The sequence below is a fragment of the Pecten maximus genome, chromosome 7 (assembly GCF_902652985.1).
Source record: "Pecten maximus chromosome 7, xPecMax1.1, whole genome shotgun sequence".
Taxonomy (NCBI): domain Eukaryota; kingdom Metazoa; phylum Mollusca; class Bivalvia; order Pectinida; family Pectinidae; genus Pecten; species Pecten maximus.
Window position 1 is genome coordinate 26,652,642 of NC_047021.1, and position 19,957 is coordinate 26,672,598.

At 33.6% G+C, this 19,957-nt stretch overlaps 1 protein-coding gene across 1 annotated transcript; it reads right to left on the reverse strand.

The window, feature by feature from the left end:
* Window positions 1-1,168: 1,168 nt before the first annotated feature.
* LOC117330411 lies at window positions 1,169-9,713 on the reverse strand. The gene is made up of 6 exons (XM_033888682.1): window positions 9,671-9,713; window positions 8,551-8,712; window positions 8,018-8,256; window positions 6,335-6,476; window positions 5,639-5,986; window positions 1,169-4,941 (listed from the first exon to the last, which is right to left on the reverse strand). The coding sequence occupies exons 2-6, from the start codon at window positions 8,648-8,650 to the stop codon at window positions 4,850-4,852; spliced, it is 921 nt and encodes a 306-aa protein (XP_033744573.1). The 5' UTR covers window positions 8,651-8,712; window positions 9,671-9,713; the 3' UTR covers window positions 1,169-4,849.
* Window positions 9,714-19,957: the final 10,244 nt, after the last annotated feature.

Genomic DNA, 19,957 nt, shown 5'->3' on the forward strand with positions numbered 1-19,957 from the left:
GAGAAAGTACTGAATGGATCTTTCTCAAATTTCATATGAAGGTTCCCCTTGGTGCTTAGTTATGCATATTGCGTTTTGAGACCAATCGGAAAACAAAATGGCCGACAGGCAGCCATCTTGGATTTTGACAATTGAAGTTTGTTATCACTATTTCTGAAAAAGTACTGAATGGATCTTTCTGAAATTTCATATATAGGTTTCCCTTGGTGCCTAGTTATGCATATTGCGTTTTGAGACCAATCCGAAAACAACATGGCCGACAGGCAGCCATCTTGGATTTTGACAATTGAAGTTTGTTATCGCTATTTCTGAGAATGTACTGAATGGATCTTTCTCAAATTGCATATGTAAGTTTCCCTTGGTGCCTAGTTATGCATGTTGTGTTTTGAGACCAACATGAAAACAACATGGCCGACAGGCAGCCATCTTGGATTTTGACAATTTAAGTTTGTTATCACTATTTCTCTGAAAGTACTGAATGGATCTTTCTCAAATTTCATATGTAGGTTCCCCTTGGTGCCTAGTTATGCATATTGCGTTTTGAGACCAATCAGAAAACAACATGGCCGACAGGCAGCCATCTTGGATTTTGACAATTGAAGTTTGTTATCGCTATTTCTGAGAAAGTACTGAATGGATCTTTCTCAAATTTCATATGGAGGTTCCCCTTGGTGCCTCGTTATGCTAATTGCATTTTGAGATCAATTGGAAAACAATATGGTCGACAGGCAGCCATCTTTGATTTTGACAATTGAAGTTTCTTATCTCTATTCTCAAAGTACTGAATGGATCTTTCTCAAATTTCATAAGTAGGTTCCCCTTGGTCCCTTGTATTGCATTTTTGGACCAGTCTGTCCTGAAAACAACCTGGCAAACAAGCAGCCATTATCGTTAAATCTCAAATTTCTTATATAGCTAGGATTCCCTTGTTTGAAAAGTACTGGAGGGATGTCTCAATTTGCACTGATTAGTAAAATGAAGGGAAAAGTAGAGAAAAGATCAATCTGACATGGAACCTATGAAGATCATTCAATGGTGGGCGCCAAGATCCCTCTGGGATCTCTTGTATCACTTGCAGTTATTTATATATGCGCCTCTACTAAGAACTCTGTGCATGCCACACATGATTTCTTTCTCTTTTTATTCACACTATTTCTGTTGATTTTTCTTGCCTAGTCTTTTTCTATGAAAGCTTCCTTTGGGGAATTTGATATTGAATCTGTAATAAACTAATTACTGGTTTTAAAAAAAAAATCATTTTTAATGCTGGCATGAAACTTTAACATATACAACATTCATTAATATTTACCTATTTTTGGACTATTGGGCCTTCGAACTATCGGGCCATCGGACTAAAGTGCATTCTGAATATAAGTTTGTCACCGTTTCACAACATCTCAACACTTGTAAACCAGTCATTGTACAGTATAACAATTATATATATAATCATCAATGATGGACAAGTATAATCAAAGATTAAAAAATTAAATTTCATGGATTCATTAACTACAGTATATGTTCAGCAACAAAGCCATATAAAAGTATAGCACAGTGCCTTGTAAGCACAGGAAGACATTTATAATAATACATTCTGATCTATCGGAGTTGCTTCCCTTCTTTTCGCTTTGTCGGATGGAACAGCAAAAGCTCAACGGCTGAGAATGAATAAATATTATAGGAGGCACAGTGGTCTAATATTCTTACTATACAAACAATGACATCTAAGATCTTGAAATGGAGAGAAGGCAGTCAACATTTGGATAATGTTGACTGTTATATCACAAATGTTAAGATACTTAATTGGACCGATACAGTCTCTTGAAAGAAAAAGTGAAGTGTAGGCATCATCTTATGCATACAGGGACTTGGCATGGATTCCTAACCAGGCCATAGTAGACCTACAATACCATACATACATACATGGACCATAGGTTAGAAATTTTTGCCAATTTCCTGTGCATACATGTTGGTACACCTAAAAAAGGAGGAGACCAGATTGTCAATAATAATATCCAAATTTCATCAAAGAACTACAAACAAGAGTCCAGGTATGGGCCTTAATGGTCACATGAGTTTTTAATATTTCATTGACCCATTTTGACCCTGCCCACTAGCCCCTGGGTGTCGGTCAAGCCATACCAAAACTGCTAATTCTAACCAAACTAGAATTAATTCCAAAAGAAATCCAACAGATAGTCAAAAATGTGATTTCCTTATATAAAATATAGTAAAATTTACCTCCCCAGGGGCAAACATTCATCAGCCCCTAGGGGTCAGTCAGTTACCAAATTAGAATGAATTCCCATAGAAATCAAACAAATGTGATTTCCCTATATACATGTATACTATAGTCAAGTTTACCTCCTTGATCCCAAGGGTCATGAAATTCAGTTTTGAAATTTTAGTCAATTTGACACTTATTGGACTATATAATTATACTTTTGGTTGACCTCTTGCCATGGAAGCTTCCTGCGAAACTTGACTGAATTTGGTTCAGCGATTTCAGAGAAAAAGTTGAAAATGTAATTTTTTTACTGATGCACGATGACGGACAAAAGGCGATTAGAACAGGTCACTTGAGACTTTGTGCCAGGTGACCTGAAAAGCATCAAATATTTACTATCTAATTAAAAAGGATAAAACGGACTGCAGTTTACCTAACTTAACTAGTAATCATAAAAATTATGATAAAATCAGATGTTGCCATAAATGATTGTCACTAAATTCCCATTTTTCATCCAAATATTTTTTTTTTAGATTTCCGCCTCGGATATATACAAATCGAAATATGGAAAAACCCAATTAATAAATTTTTCATATAAGATTTTACCTTTTTTGTGATAACTAGCTTTCTGATTGTAAATGCTAGCTACACTATCAGCTATAAAAGTATAATTTTCAAAGGAAAATGTACAAGTTTGATGTCTTATGTCTAAATATTAAAATAATTGTATACATATACTATCCCAGAATTTTGTAAAATTTAACCAAGAATGGTACATTTGATTTATTATACAAGGTTTTACACAAGATTTATAATTTGATAAAGAATTATAAAATGTTATAAAAAATTAATTGTATAAATATTTGCTACAAAATCTGTGCAACAGATCCAGTCAGGATTTATAACTTCATATCCCTAGTACACGTGGCTGCTATAGGTATAACACACACTCCCTCTCTCACCTGACTGGTAAGGAAAACAAGGTTATATTTTGTAACAAACTGTGCCTCTTTTCCACAGATAAGAGATCAATACAAAGTAGACAATGAAGCAAATTTGAATTAATAAGTAACAAAGAAAAAACATGCTTTCAACCATAATACTGGATGTCAACACTTTTGAGGAGCAAGGCCATATATATGTAAAAAAAAAAAACATGCATATTTTATAACTTAATATGATATGAATCACACAAAATGTATAAAAATTCAAAAGCATGGAATTTATAACAACTCGTTACAACCTGCCTGAGACATCATCAGAATGATTCTGTTGGAGTCATTAGGACTACATGTATTTGAAATAACGTATTGCAGTATGATTATATTACCGCGGAAATAGTATGGTGAGACACTGCAAAGCAAAAGACAGACATGGGCCGATAACAAGAACTGATAGTAGTCTAGCTTAAAAAATATAATAACAGTGCCCTTTGACATCAAAATCTGTTCGTAATTTACAAATTTTTAAAGGAGTAGCAAACTGGATCCCTAAACACATTTTAATGCTAAAACCTTCTGTACTTGGTGAAAATATGCATGAGCTGGTGTACATTATTGAATGCTATGTCTGGCTACGCGGTATCTATATCACAGGAGCAAGTTAAAGCTGCCACAAGCCTAATGACACTATGTCTACAGAAACTCGGGAGAGAATATTGTTGAACAATTGCAATATTAATGTATCTTTTCTGTTCTAGTAGACATTAATTGATTGTAAACACAACAATAACTTTTGCTGGATTCTGTATAGCGTCTAGAAATAATATAAAGAAATGTCTTATTTCATCAATTAACTGATGCATTTAAAATAGTGAAATACATTGCAACAAACATAGTATAGGCAGAACACTATACTGACACAGGCAAGAAAACAGCCAGGCAATATTTTTCCATACAATACACTCAAATGTATACAATATAGAAATGTAGTTGTATATAATATATATCTATATTTTTATATAAAAGATTATCACAGAATGATTAAATTACTTGCGTTTAAGACATTGTACTGCTTCATGTAAAATCACTGTGTGGCCAGAGTTTTTCACAATGACAAATGCATCATTTCCTATACAGTACTTGAGCAAAGTTTCATTTTGGACAATTGCAATATGTTGCACTGTATTTCCGTATGTATACCACAGTAAGCCCATGCTAGGGAATAAGCTTGTCCCCAATTTTCCATATTTTCAAAGCAGAGACACTAATTGTGGGTTAAGACATAATACTGTACATCATACTTGTTAACTTCTTGAAATTTCTTTGAGAGAGATTGCATTTGGCCAAATATAGACCTTTTGGCAAACCAATATCTTAAAAATACAAATTTCAGATTACACTGATCTTCTGGCCATGGCTAATCGTATTACAACTTACATTGTATTTGACTTTTAATATGAAAAATAGAGCATTTTTCTGAATATTTTATTCCTTACGGTAGGGTAGTACATTGAGAGTCTCGCTACAAAATAGAGGGAGTTGGCAAGTACTTTGAGAACATTTGTAATTACAATTTCATAACATGTACAGTCTTCTATCAATTCTTAAAAAATTAAAATTACACTGAATCACAATCTATCAAATCACAATCTGTTAAAACTCGAAGCATAATCAGAGAACCCATTTAAGAGTTGGCGTTTTCTGATGTTTCACCAGCAACATCCTCGTAACGCGGTGGAGCTGAATCTGGATATTGCAGAAAGCTATTCTGGTTGTCTGCAAAAAATAATATAATACATGTACATAATTATACAACGAAATGCTTTGTTAGTATTATATGTCTATAAATCATGACCTTTTCACAGTTTTTTTGAAATTATGTGAAACAGAAATCAAGGATAAATATAATCAAAAGTCTTCAGATAAATATTCTCATACTACATTTGTATTGTGACCTGCGGTGCACGTTTGATGTAATTACTCATTGAGGATGGGTTTTTTTTTTATTAGCAATCAGATCATATACATTAATTTTGTACATATGTATTTCTTGATATCAAAAACATATGTGACTATTAAGGTATATGATGAGTTTTAAAAATCTTGTGAACATTTTCATTTTCTTTCAGTTCTTATTCATCAAATGAAATTTACACATCTAAATATTATATTTCATTTCTAAAATAAGCTAATTTTACCAGGATTATATGTAATATAAAATTGATGTATAGGATATGAACTATGAAGTGTGCAATCAACTTTAATTGACCTTGTCAGTCTGGATGAAAACATGCAGGAGGTCTTAATTTGAAAGAATACTTGGAGAAAACCTGGAGAAAACCCATATGGCCAAGTAGGTGACAAAATAATTTTTCAAATGCTGCCTTTGCATTAAAATCCTTTAATTGACGAAATGATAATGTACGATCCAATGAACCACCCAACCAACCAAATTAAATTCCACATAACCTACCTGGGTTTTCAGAATACTCTGGTGGCTTCGTCAGTTGTGAGGGGGCGTACCCAGGAAAGGACTGGACAGCAGCAGGTCCGGTGTATCCATTAGTAACACTGTTGCAGTTATTTGTGGATGTAACTGTACATGGATTGTTCTGTACAGCTGGTTGGTAGAGTGCCACCATCGTCTCATCTGTCTCACCTGCGCGACTGATAACTAAACCACCTCTGCCAAAGTAGCCTTGTCTACCCCTACGTTTCCTTTTAAGGATGACTGATGCCAGTAGTCCAACCATGATTACAGCACCAATCCCCCCGAGAAGTCTGTACACTGCTGTGGGTAATGGCTCTGTATGGTTGTGATCTAACCCAAAACAAAAGCAGCACATATTAGTGTTAGAGTTTTATTTATACAGGGATATTCTGAAAGTTTACTTTAGGGGAGGGGAAATAACAAAGTAGCACAATAGTGTTTGAATATATTCCATTAATACAGGGATATTCCAAAAAAATAGGGAAAGGGAGATAACACAAGTAGCACATCAGTGTTAGAATATATTCCATTAATACAGGAATATTCCAAAAGACAAGGGGAGGGAAGATAACATAAGTAGCACATCAGTGTTAGATTCCAAACTTTTAAAGTAAGGGAGAGAATTGAGAGGATTGTGCTGAACATTCTGGGATATTTCATAGAAGGAAGTGTACTCACGCTCATCTGCTGAATAAGATGTCTGTATTATCTTGAGTTGTACATGTGATCTTGACTTGAAGTAGGTAAAAAATCGCAGGATTAGGCTGTCATATGTTTTGGCACAGTATGTGACATTTTCCTTCATTTCGTTGGCTCCAAACTTTAAAGAAAAGATATTGGTGCATTATTTAACCATTCAATAACATATAAATGACACAGACTTATCTAAGTCCATGTAAGTGATAAGCAAAGGCCAGCCATCTTATAGCTTAATGTAAAAGACACTAAGTGACTTAATAGCCACAACAATTAAGCTGAGGGAATGTGGGGTTTTTTTTTGCACAGAGATATGAACAGCATTTCAAATTTATGAAGGGGCTATAGATATGATCTGAATTAAGTGGGTGATTTTTTTTATTTCTCTACACAAGGACAAAAATTCTCCACATTGTTTTTTAAATATCTGAAAAGATTTCTTCACTAAAAGAATAATTGAAACATTGTATCAGATCAAATTAAAATTATATTTTGACAGGCAGTTCCGTTCTGTAAACTACATTCTGATACTTTAGGGGCAATCAGAGTTATTTGTATAAATTAAACATATGTTACACCATGTCAAGTTCTTAATGAGAGGTTTAATTTGTTCAGACAGGTGTGTGCTTTTCAAACGTGATTGATGAGGACAGCAAATACAGTTTGCTTGTGGAATAGTTACTAATGATAGAAAGGGATTCCTTAAACTGTTAAAACTTTTTACCTGTTAAGAATATAACTTCAAGGATCAAGGCAGGATTTAGGGGGATATACGTATACCCTTATTACTATCTTGACAGAAAATCCTGGGATTCATTGGGGCTGTGGTTAGGGGCTTTTCCCCAAACCCCACCGGAAGTTTTAGATTTTTCAAGGTTATTTACCACATTGCTAGCAGGGCAGAGGCGATTCAGGTATGAAAACATTTAATGATCTGGTATCTGTTTAATCTAGTTCAATAAAAACAAGAGGCCAAATGGACATGTATCACCTACCTGCTTCTAATGTAACTTTGCTAAGCTTAATACAAAATACATTGTATAAGAGTAAATGAGGAATAAGAGTACGAGTACATTGAAGAGTCATCATTTAAAGATTTTCATACATTTCACCCCTAGCATGTGACCTTCAAAGTAGGTCAAAGTCATTTATTGGAACAAACTTGATCGCTCTTCATCTAGCATGCTAGAGACCTAATAATTATATCAGGTCTCTGGTCTTTTTGGTTATTGAGCAGTCATTTAATGATTTCAGCATACCTGGCTCCTGTGACCCCTTGAATGCAGGTCAAGGTCATTCATTTGAACAAACTAGGCAGCCTTTCACTCCAGTGTGCTACAGGCCTAATACATGTATATATCAGGTCTCTGGGTGTCTGAGAAGATATTGTTTTAATTTACAAGTTGACGAAGGATGCCACACCACAGCATAAGCTAACTAACCTTTTGAGCAGGTGAGTTGAAAATGTGAATGAAGTTGACAGGTCTAATCATGTAATGAAATTATTGGAAAACAATTGTTACAAAAAAGACCATGTTTTCATTAAGGAAAATGAACCAGTAATTTGGGGATTGTTTTACAGCCAGGGGAACTAAATTCTGCTGGTGAAATTCACTCATAAGCAGGAAAGAAATGGGGCTAGATAGACCCCTGAACTTCAAATACCTTTCTCTTTGCATAACCTAGTCCTGATTCAATGGTGAGAGTAAAATATTCATCTGCTACATCCCACACCTCTGCCCTCACACACAGGCTGCTATTAGATGTATAAGTAGACTGCATGTTTAAAGCGATGTACAGGGAGCAGTCATCTTCCAGGGCAGCTCCCCTCCAATGAATGTCCATTGTTCTTGTATCAAAAGTGATATAAGTGCCACAGTTATTCCCCTTTATGGTGAAGGAATCTAAATGATATAAAAACTACCAGCATTATAGGATTAAAATACTTTCAAATAAAATAGAAAATGCATTTTGTGGTTTCAAAATTGAGAGAGATAAACTTAATGTTTGAGCTAATCAAGTGTATGTTATACATGTATATGTTAATATACATACATGCATGTATATATTTCATTCAATCAATAAATGCATGTACATGGATGAAAGCCTGAACATCAAACCATTTGAGTTTTTATTTTTATTTCATTAAATATTCAATTAATCATTGTCAGAGTATAAATATAAAAGTCAAATGTTACTTGTTCCATCTCCAGCCCTGGTTAGAGGAACGAGGATGAGTGATAGAATGATCCAGAGGTTTGGTCCAATATAGGCCCAGGGTGTGGAGGAGGTCCACATATTGGTCAGCTAATACATATATACAACTGACGGTTATATATATGTGTATGACAATTACAGGTCTGAAAATGTAACAAAATGTGTTGTAAACAAGATTTAACATCTATTATAACAAAGTAAACATGCATGAAAATGGATTTAATGTCCTTTTCCTTTTTAATTTATATAAACATAACTGTTCAGTATATAATTAAGTTATGCACAATTTGCTTCATTACATCAGATTATGATAACTCCGGATCCGGACCTTATCAGTAATGTCCTAATATAACTTTCCATATCTTTCACCTAGCCCAAGTTTATCGTCCGTGCCAGATATAGTCCAAACTTTTTTAATCAGACAATTTTACGATGTGTTAAATCAGCTTAAAAGGCGATATCAACATCAGAACCCTTCGGATTAGGCCACAGAAAAACTCGGGATAGTCTTTCAACATAATATTTACAAGCTAGAAAGATTACTGATCATGAACTCATGCATATATTAATGACAACTTCCACTTTGCATAATATTAATATACCCCAACCCCTTCTCATCCGGCCACCCAACCATCTACTGCACAGCATAATAATTATCCAATCTATCTGTGACTGACTTTACAACCAGAAAACATGAAAACATATATCTGTCATGCTTTCACTTTCTCTTCAGTTACATAGTCTATATGTATGTTTGACATTTGTTTGTAATATTGTTTTGTTTTGATATATAATACAAATAAGACTATTTTCATATAGAAAGTTCAGTTTGTTTACATTAAATAAGCTACTGCACGACTATATTGGATATAGTCTACAGATCTGTATTTAAAATAATTGGTAAATTCCCATTAAACTCACAACACTTTTGTTCCTGGTGCATCTGAAATGATATTTTTTTATGCAGTAGATTCTACTACAAGCCTAAACCAAAGTCTATTACTTTAGAAATAGGTTTCAAATAGTATAGATTGATAAGTAAACCAATGTATTAAGAACAAGTGTTAAAATCTGTTAAATATTTAAAGAATTATTTCTTACCTTGTTGCTTGTTTTGTTTATCGATTTACAGGATGTGAATCTGACACGGGAGATAACTCGTATATCACGATTGAGCTCTGTAGGTAGCAAACTACTAAATAGTTAACATTAACAGATATCTATATACTAATTAGTGTATAGGTCTCTGACATAAACTTTGATATCGTTGGTAATAAACTTGTATATTACCAGAGACATATATATATTTTTTATTATATGTCACTGATTAAGGCGAGTCAGGCCTGTATGATATTGTCCATTAATTTGCTATCAATCGGTTTTGGTCAGACAATTAGATTACTCATCTAAACTCCGCGGTCAGGCTTAATGAATTAGGTGACTGACAATATAATTTAAGAAACCTAACTCCGTCCATTTCATAAGTAAATACAACATGCCGTACACGAGAAACACAGGTAATGGGCATCGTCACGGTTATATATTAATCATTATATTAATTAACGTGTAACAAGATCAGGAAAGCAGTGTCTAATTTTAATTACAACCCGTTTTGATTTCTGACGAATGTTTAAGCCGAAAAAATGTACAGTTGGGTTTAGACTACCTTTAACACGGACTAGTATAGCTAGTGCACTAAGTTTAGACAGAGACCTATATATATTATAACCATTTACATGTATCTGGTTTAAAATAGTCGTGCACTATCTAGGCCTACACTAAAATTCAGCTACAAGTAGTGCACTAGTTAAGCCTACAATATACGCTAGATAGGCCTACAATGTTCGTTAACTATAGGCCTACAATATACACTAGCTAGGCCTACAATGTACGCTAGTTACGTAGGCGTACAATGTACACTATATGCCTACAATGTACACTAGCTAGGCCTACACTATACACTAGCTAGGCGTACAATGTACACTAGCTAGGCCTACAATGTACGCTAGTTACGTAGGCGTACAATGTACACTATATGCCTATAATGTACACTAGCTAGGCCTACAATGTACGCTAGCTACGTACGTAGGCGTACAATGTACACTAGCTAGGCCTACAATGTACGCTAGTTAGGCCTACAATGTACGTTAGTTAGGCCTACAATATACACTAGTTAGACATACAGTGTACATGCACTAGCTAGGCCTACAATGTACACTATATGCCTACAATGTACGCTAGTTAGGCCTAAAATGTACGCTAGATAGGCCTACAATATACACTAGCTAGACCTACATTGCACACTACATGCCTACAATGTACACTAGCTATGCATACAATGTACACTATATGCCTAGCTAGGCCTACAAAATGAACGCTAGCTAGGCCTACACTTATACACTAACGATGCCTACGATGTACGCTAGTTAGGCCTACAATTATACACTAGCTAGACCTACATTGTACACTACATGCCTACAATGTACACTAGCTATGCATACAATGTACACTACATGTATATGCCTAGCTAGGCCTACAAAATGAACGCTAGCTAGGCCTACACTTATACACTAACGATGCCTACAATGTGCGCTAGTTAGGCCTACAATTATACACTAGCTAGACCTACAATGTACACTAGCTATACCTACAATGTACACTAGCTAGGCCTACAATGTACGCTAGTTAGGCCTACAATGTACGCTAGTTAGGCCTACAATTATACATTAGCTAGACCTACAATGTACACTATATGCCTACAATGTACACTAGCTATGCATACAATGTACACTATATGCCTAGCTAGGCCTACAAAACGTGCACTAGCTAGGCCTACAATATACACTAACGATGTCTACGATGTACGCTAGTTAGGCCTACAATGTACACTATATGCCTGTAATGTACACTAGCTAGGCCTACAATGTACACTAGCTAGACCAACAATATACGCTAGTTAGGCCTACAATGTACACTATATGCCTATAATGTACACTAGCTAGACCAACAATATACGCTAGCTAGGCCTACAATGTACACTTAAACTACAACTACAAATAGTGTTGTAGCTACTAGCTAGACCTTGGGGGTTTTGTCTGGCACCACAGTTAGAGAAAGTACACTTACTGTTCTTAAAAATGTACTTGGTATATAAAGACCGTGTGAATTCTTGTATGGTATATACTCTTAGCTTGGACGTTTCCCTTCACAAATTAGTCGCAATATTGCTGTTTTGAAATATTGGATTAAACTTCTGAATACGGATAATTGTGTTTAAAATCATGTTATAATGAACTTGTAACGCTTAAGGTTGACAAAGTGTGCACTGCTAATGAAAAACCTTTTTGTTGTTGTATACTCGACGGGTACATGCTGTTTATATCAAATATATGAGAAACAATTTAGAAAATTCCTCTAAATGCATTTTATATCAGCATATTGTTGATTGATTTGAATTGCAGTTGTATCTCACGAAGTCTAAAAATAGCCTTACTAAGTTTAGGATACAAGCACACGGTTTAAGTGTTAAAACTGGTAGATACTAAGGTATCCCCAGAGATCAAAGACAATGTTTATTATGTAATAGAAGAGAAGTTGAAGATGAAACCCGTTTTATATCATTATGCCCAGTTTATTCAGAGTTGAGAATTGTGTACACCAAGTCGTATTTTTATCGGCACCCCTCTGTATTCAAGTCAACTAAATTAATCAACATATAGTCTAGTAGAAATGTAAACTTTGAGAAATTTTAGTAAATATCGAATTCACGCTTCGTCAAAAAGAATATTATCTCTACTGAATAACTGAATTCAGTTAGTCAGCAGTTGTCAAGTTTATTTATTTTGCTTTATAGTACATCTTGTTCAAAAGAATCTGTAATGTACATTCATGTATCATGTAATTTCTATATGTTGTTCTTTATTCATACCCATATTTAGGTCTTTTATTCAACTATACTGGAAGTTTTGGGAAAGCAAAAAAGCCTTATTTGCACTATATAGAAAAATTAGAAATATGAATCTACCAGTGGACTTACAGTTTACACTGTTTGACTCATTGATATCTCCTATTCTATTATATGGGTCTGAGGTCTGGGGATTTGAAAATATAGCGATATTGGAGGCGATACATTTAAAATTCATTAAAAGAGTCCTTAATTTAAGGAAAAGTACACCAAATTATATGGTACACAGGGAATCAGGACGATTTCCATTAGCAAACACAATTAAGAGTAGAATGCTGATGTTTTGGTATAAACTAATAACAGAAAATGGTAAATTATCAAGCCAGTTATACCGCATTATACATGCAATGCACGAAACTGGAGTATATCAACCAAAGTGGCTAAGGTTTGTAAAATCAATATTAAATAACCTAGGATTGACATATATTTGGTTTTCCCAAACAGTTACCACCTTAGAACGGCAAAAACTCGAACATCTTTTGAGGCAAAGGCAAATTGACCAGTTTATTCAAAAGTGGTTTAATGATATCGAAGATAGTAGTAGGGGACACAATTATTTAATTTTCAAATCTACCTTTAGTTTGGAAAGCTATTTAACAAAATTAAATAAAAGGGATCGTATGGTTGTATGCAAATTTCGAACTTCAAATTTCCCGCTTCCACTGGAAACGGGAAGGTGGATAGGAATCCCTGCGGAAGAAAGCAAATGCACATTATGAAATTTAGATGAAGTATTACTTCGCAAACCCAAATACTGACAAAATGAGAGGGATTTTTGCAGTGTGTAACATTAGACTAATGAAAAAAAATAAGCTTATTTCATTTAATTACAGAAATGTATTAAAAACAGTGCATTGTATTTACAAACCATATTATATATATTCAGCTTTGGAACTTTCCAGACTTATCTATGTTGCGTATTGCCAATTATTAAAGGATATGTTTTTTTTATGACAATTACACTATATATATATATATGTCAATGTAAAAATAGTTAGCCCTATTGTATAATCTCTACATACAGTATAAAGGGAGATAACTACTCAAAATTTACAAAAGTCTAGAGGTTCTTATCCTAGTTATTTTCCACAAAAATGGATTTTCAAGTACATGTATGAAGCCTACTGTACACTTTATTTTTAGTAGTGGCATACGTATGTTGTATTGTTAAGAAAATGAGTAGATTGTGTATTATTATAGTACACATAAGGGGCGATAACTTTCCCCAGATTTCCACCAGTCTATAGGACAAACAAGCTATTTCTAGTGTGATAAAGAATTATGTACAATGAATCTCTGTATAATTTATGAAGCTAAGTTAGTGTTATTTATCTGTACATATTGTAAACATAACTTTTTATAAGTATCAATTTATATGCTATAGAGTAGAGGTTGCCCGTTATTATCAATTAATATTCTACTACATTCATATTTCCCAGATTTTCACAACTCATTATACGGAAAAGTAAGAAACAAATAATTATGTCCATACATATGATGTGCTCACATTGTCATGTTATAATTGTAACATTGCTGTACAGTTGTTTGACCTCTTGTTACACACACTCAAGTGTGTCAGACAGTAATACAAATCTTGAATCTCATTCGGAAATAAACTGAATTGAATTGAATTTCTAGCTACCGGTCATGGCCAGAGAGCAAGGAATGAGAAACGAGGATGGCAACAACAAACCACCTAATAGTCGTCCCAGACTAATGTTCTTACCTACACAGATACATAGATTTTATTCTGACAAAAGTATGGGAAATTATATTCCTTTGACAGTCAGCTCTGTAATAAATATTATATTAAAACTGAAACATTCACAGTTCGATTTTTTCTTTAAAATAATATTTTTATGGTTGATTGCATTGGCAGTAAAGTGTTTGGATTAACTGCCATCGATGGGAGAGTGTTTTAATACATCGTCAATTCAGTTTTTTATAGATCTTGAGGCCATGTGCATGCCCTGGTGTTGAGGAACCTTCCCTGATTTTAAAAATAGCTGACACTTCATAATCATATATTTCCCGAACAGTATTTTGTAGGCCTCCTATCATATCGCCACGTGATCTCCTATAAGTAATATTGCGGTATAAGGTAAATACTTCAGTCCAGACACTTGTTTTGTTGCTCGACGTTTAACATTTTCTATCTTCTATGTGTTTTTCGAGATGAGGGTCCCAAATTTGATTCGCATACTCAATATGAGGTCTAAACAAAGCTGTGTACAACAACTTAAAACTATCAGGGCACATGTATTCTATTGTTCTCGATAAAATTCACATCACCGAGATAACTTTATTCACCCTTTTCACATATAATGTTACGTCGATATTTTATTCGAAGTTCACAAACTCTATAGTACCCCTGCGTCTTCCTTTGGGGTTGTAATTTATTTGATCTGCACTTCAGACTTCGAACCACTTTTGTAGAGCTGTAAAATCTGACAGTCTTCCTCTTCATTGATTGCCCTAAATATATTTGTATTGTCTGCGAAAAGGAATGTATTCGTTCCCGGAACTTGTGACTTCTAGCATGTCATTTATATAAATAACAAATAAAACTGTCCCTAAAACCGATCCTTGTGGTATACCGCTTATTAGGCCTACATGGTTCCATTCAGACTTCGGTCCATTTCCGCCGACTCTTTATTTTTCTTTCGAGCAAAAACGTTCGATATCCAAGAACCTAGAGTTAACCTAATCCCAGACTTTTAACCTGCAACACCTTTCAACTTTTAAATTTATTGAAATCTCTTTTCAAAAATATGATGTACAGAGAAAGCATATTATACAACATTCTACGAATACAGTGTATCAATCAGGAGGGCAAATTATAACTGTTTTAAACAAAACATTTATAAACTTGCACATATTACGGAAGATTTTAATACACGTGTTGCAGTAATATTCATAAGCTCTGAAAATATTAGGCCGTGTATAATAACATTTTTTTCTAAAAATGATTTTCTTTCAATAGTCAAAAAAGGACATCGCAAAACAAATAATGAAATTTGTCACCTTTTTCATGGGTATCATAGAATAGACATATTCTATTTTGATGTTCCACACTATTCCATCTCTCAGTTTCCATAATTAAGTTTATGATTATTTGTTTTGAACTTTTAAAGCAGTTTTCTTTCATTACCATTTAAAATTTCGAAATAGTCTTCAAACTGTAATAAATTTTTTCATAAAGTTTTGCAGAAATCGATTGTGCAAAATCTGTTTGACAGTTAGGTTTACCGGTACCCATTGCCAATTCTTTCCCTGGAACTGGAAATTCAAAATAAACATCAATCCACATTCATTTAAAATATTTTGTATAGAATTCATATATGGGATTACTTAATTTTCGTTTATAAAGACACGAGTTAACATATTACACATCACGAAATTGATTTTTTTTTCTCTAGACAACAAAATTATTGAGCAGTAACTAATCATTCTAACTTTATTTCTATTAAAAGTTGACTGTTGAAATTGGGCTGGTGCGTATGGCTGGAAATATTTGCCTGTCTTTTCAATAATTTCTTTTCAGTCTTACCTCTTCATTAAAGTGATCAAATATCATTTTAACCATTCATCTAGATTCCCTGCCTCCAAATAGTGTTTTTAGTATTTCTGACATTTCATGACCTTAGAAGTCAGAAGTCAGAGGTGTACCTTGATCCACGCCTACAACACTCCAGTATACATATGTATACAAAATACTAACTGTTTCAAAGAGAATTAGTCATTACCACAAAGACCGTTTCACTTATTGGCATCAAGGGCCATAAATCTGGTAAAAATAATGATAAAACTTAATGGCATTCAATTAGACAAAAGAACATGTACATAACTTAATGACATTCAGGAAGACATAAGAACATGTTCTAAATAACATTTGTGCAAAGTTTCTTTGAATTCTATGTACACTGTATAATCCTGGGAGAAGTAAGTTGTATAAAATTATAGACAGACATGTACAGACATCATGCCATTTTGTATTCAGTAACAGGGCAGCTTCTGTAGAACTGAGCTGGTGGTCTTTATTGCCAGGTAATGCATAATGTGTATGTAATCAGCAAGATAACAAAGATTTATTTGGTTTAATGATATTTTTATTTCTTTGATTTTGACATTAATACATTTAAATCATGATCATTGTGTAGATGGAAGAGTAACATGCATTTATTAACCATAAAAAGATGTGATTTAGTGATTGAAGCTGTAAAACAGCTCTATCATTAGGTCAATAGGATCTTAAAGGTGTGTATAAAAATTCTTCATATACCATTAATACTCAACAACAAATGTTAAATTTCTAATAAAACACAAAATGGCATATGTATAGGGATACCATGAGTAGACGCCAAACTTCAATCCACATCATCTAAATTTGTCCTTGTTAAAGAAACTCTAAACCTCTTACTGGTGTGTTTATTAATACACTACAGTAATATTAACTCTTTTAAAAATACCACTGGGTTCTTTCCAATTCTTTTTACAAAACTTAACTGAATCTCAAATTAAATATACATGTGCATAATTAAAATTCAATTATAGAAACATTCCACCCCTTTTCTGTTGGACATGCTGTTGAGAAAGTAAACAGTGCTGAATACTACACCAAAGATCAGGAAATGCCCCTCCATTTTTTTTTCTTATATTTTTTCAATAGTGGACAAGTTATAGATTATTTGGTGAAAAATAGAATGCTTGGCACACAATAATATCTTTTTAAAAACATGCAATAAATCCATTTGATTAATACTTTAGCATGTACACACCATGCTAGTACAAAACTGCAATAAAAACAATTCTAAACTTTTATCAAATCAAAAAAGGTATTAAAAATAACAAAACAACAAGAGGCCAAACGAACCTGAATCACTCATCTGTTACTTACCTATCAATTTATGCATTATTATGTTGGAATATGTAATTATCAGAGTTTGATGGAACAGATCTACCTAATGATTATTTTCCCTTTAGACTATTACCTGATAGGTGGCATTGTAGTTGAATAGCTCAAGTGCTTGTCACCGTTGAGAAGGTTAACGGACTTGGAGGACGCAGAACTTGCATTTCCTTGCATTAGGTGGCACGGCGACACACTCGGAGGGTACGAACATGAACTTCTTCAATCCGATCTCGGAGAGAGATATTGACAGCTAATTTAATTTTAATCAATTTTTGCATGTTCAGCAATAACTTATCTATCGTTATGCAGTGTCGATTTCTGCGAAGGGTTCACTTGTGTACATGGTATTTGACTGTCTGGCCATTCAGTGACAGTCGCTCTGACAGTGAAAATGTTTTAATTGTTTTTTATTTAATATATCAATCTTATGATAATCGTTTAGGTGATTGTCAGTTGTTGACATTGTACATATCACTAGTCTAATAATAGCCGATGGATCGAAGTATATATTTGTTAATCCAAAACTGTTGTTTTAACATTTTAACAAGTTGACCTCTGTGAACTGTATAAGGGGTCAAGGTCATTTCACAAACTTTGTTGGCTTAAATTCCTTCTAGATGACAATGGACGATGCAAAACCATGGCATAAGTTCAATTGCCCATGGGCAGCTGGTGAGCTAAAACGCTCACACAATATAAGTTACAACATAACAAGATATGTTTCTAGCCTAGATATTCATAATTAGTAATATAAAACAGGCGTGATTCACTGAGTAAACATACCAACAATATATATACACAACCAAACAGACTGTTCAGAAGTCTTCCAGTTTATATATCAATATACTAAGTAATATAACATATAATGTAGGTACATGTATTTACACCACCTAAAATACGACCATTCTGGTTAAATTTTTAAATCCAATTAATGAAGGGCACAGCGAAGAGTGTAGTACTTTCCCTTACAGCGAGCTCGAGATACACTGCTATTTTTGTTTTGCAAGTTGAAATTGCAAATAATTAAGTATATTCAATGGATGACACAATGGATATTCATGTGGATGATATTAATGTTCTGATTTACCAATCTCTTTTTATCAGGGTGGATCAAGTACAGTATACACTCTGGATACATAACAGTTATAAGCATGTACGCTTGGTTACATATTTAACTACATGTAGTTTCAATCAGTTTTGAAAAAAAAATGAAAATCAATTCAATTTATAGATGGCACTTTTGAAATTATCACGAGAATGAATGCACTTCTCACAATAGGTAATTAAACTATCATCTAAGTTAACATAAATAGTGGTGGGCCAATGATTGAACATAATAGAAAATTAATTGAAAAAAAAACAAAAAACGATCATACATGATGATTTTGAAATTGTTATTAATCAGAATTTTCTGAAAATGTTTCTAAATCCCTGGCTTTGCATATTTTCGAAATGTTACCGAACCAAGAAGTAGTTGATCTAATACTTTACCGATAATATATGCATTGGTCGTTTACAAGCGATTAAGGATATTTAAATATCGATAATATATTCATTGGTTGTCAACAAGCGATTAAGGATATTTAAATATCGATAATATATTCATTGGTTGTTAACAAGCGATAAAGGATATTTAAAGATATTAACAACTGTTAGAAAATATAGATAACAAAAGATAAGACATGTAGTAAATGTACCCGAGTGGTACATAAATTTTCTACAAAAGGTCAATTTAGTGCTAAAAGAATGCCGATTATAATCAATAATCCATCAATTTTGAGTTAACAGTTATCTATGCTGAAAGTGAAACTGATTTCCATCACCAAACACAAATCACCAATCTCTCCTAGGGCTCTCTGCACAAGTCAATACACAAATCATTATAAGGGGACAGTATCACCCTGAGAGAGACAAATCACAGGTATGTGTAAGGGAGGTAACTCATGTAGCCAGCAGGCATACTTTTAAGTCCCATATCACATCAGGAATAATGACTGACGAGGAATACACAAATCTTTACATAGGCATTCAAAGTGTTTGTGATGTAATGTCTGAAATCAGAATCAGAGTACCGAGTTGATTCAACTTTACAACTCTTGTTTAGCAATACAATATGATTTGTAAGAGAGAAGCAATACAATATGATTTGTAAGAGAGAAGCAATACAATATAATTTGTAAGAGAGAAGCAATACAATATAATTTGTAAGAGAGAAGCAATACAATATAATTTGTAAGAGAGAAGCAATACAATATAATTTGTGAGAGAGAAGCAATACAATATAACTTGTAAGAGAGAAGCAATACAATATGATTTGTAAGAGAGAAGCAATACAATATAATTTGTAAGAGAGAAGCAATACAATATAACTTGTAAGAGAGAAGCAATACAATATGATTTGTAAGAGAGAAGCAATACAATATAATTTGTAAGAGAGAAGCAATACAATATAACTTGTAAGAGAGAAGCAATACAATATGATTTGTAAGAGAGAAGCAATACAATATAATTT

Coding starts and splice junctions, on each gene's coding strand:
- LOC117330411 (XM_033888682.1), bottom strand. CDS start 8,650: ATGTGGACCTCCTCCACACCCTGGGCCTATATTGGACCAAACCTCTGG. Junction 6,477..8,017: donor TAGGTTATGCAAAGAGAAAG/GTATTTGAAGTT, acceptor TTTTCTTTAAAG/TTTGGAGCCAACGAAATGAA. Junction 5,987..6,334: donor ATCTTATTCAGCAGATGAGC/GTGAGTACACTT, acceptor GTTTTGGGTTAG/ATCACAACCATACAGAGCCA.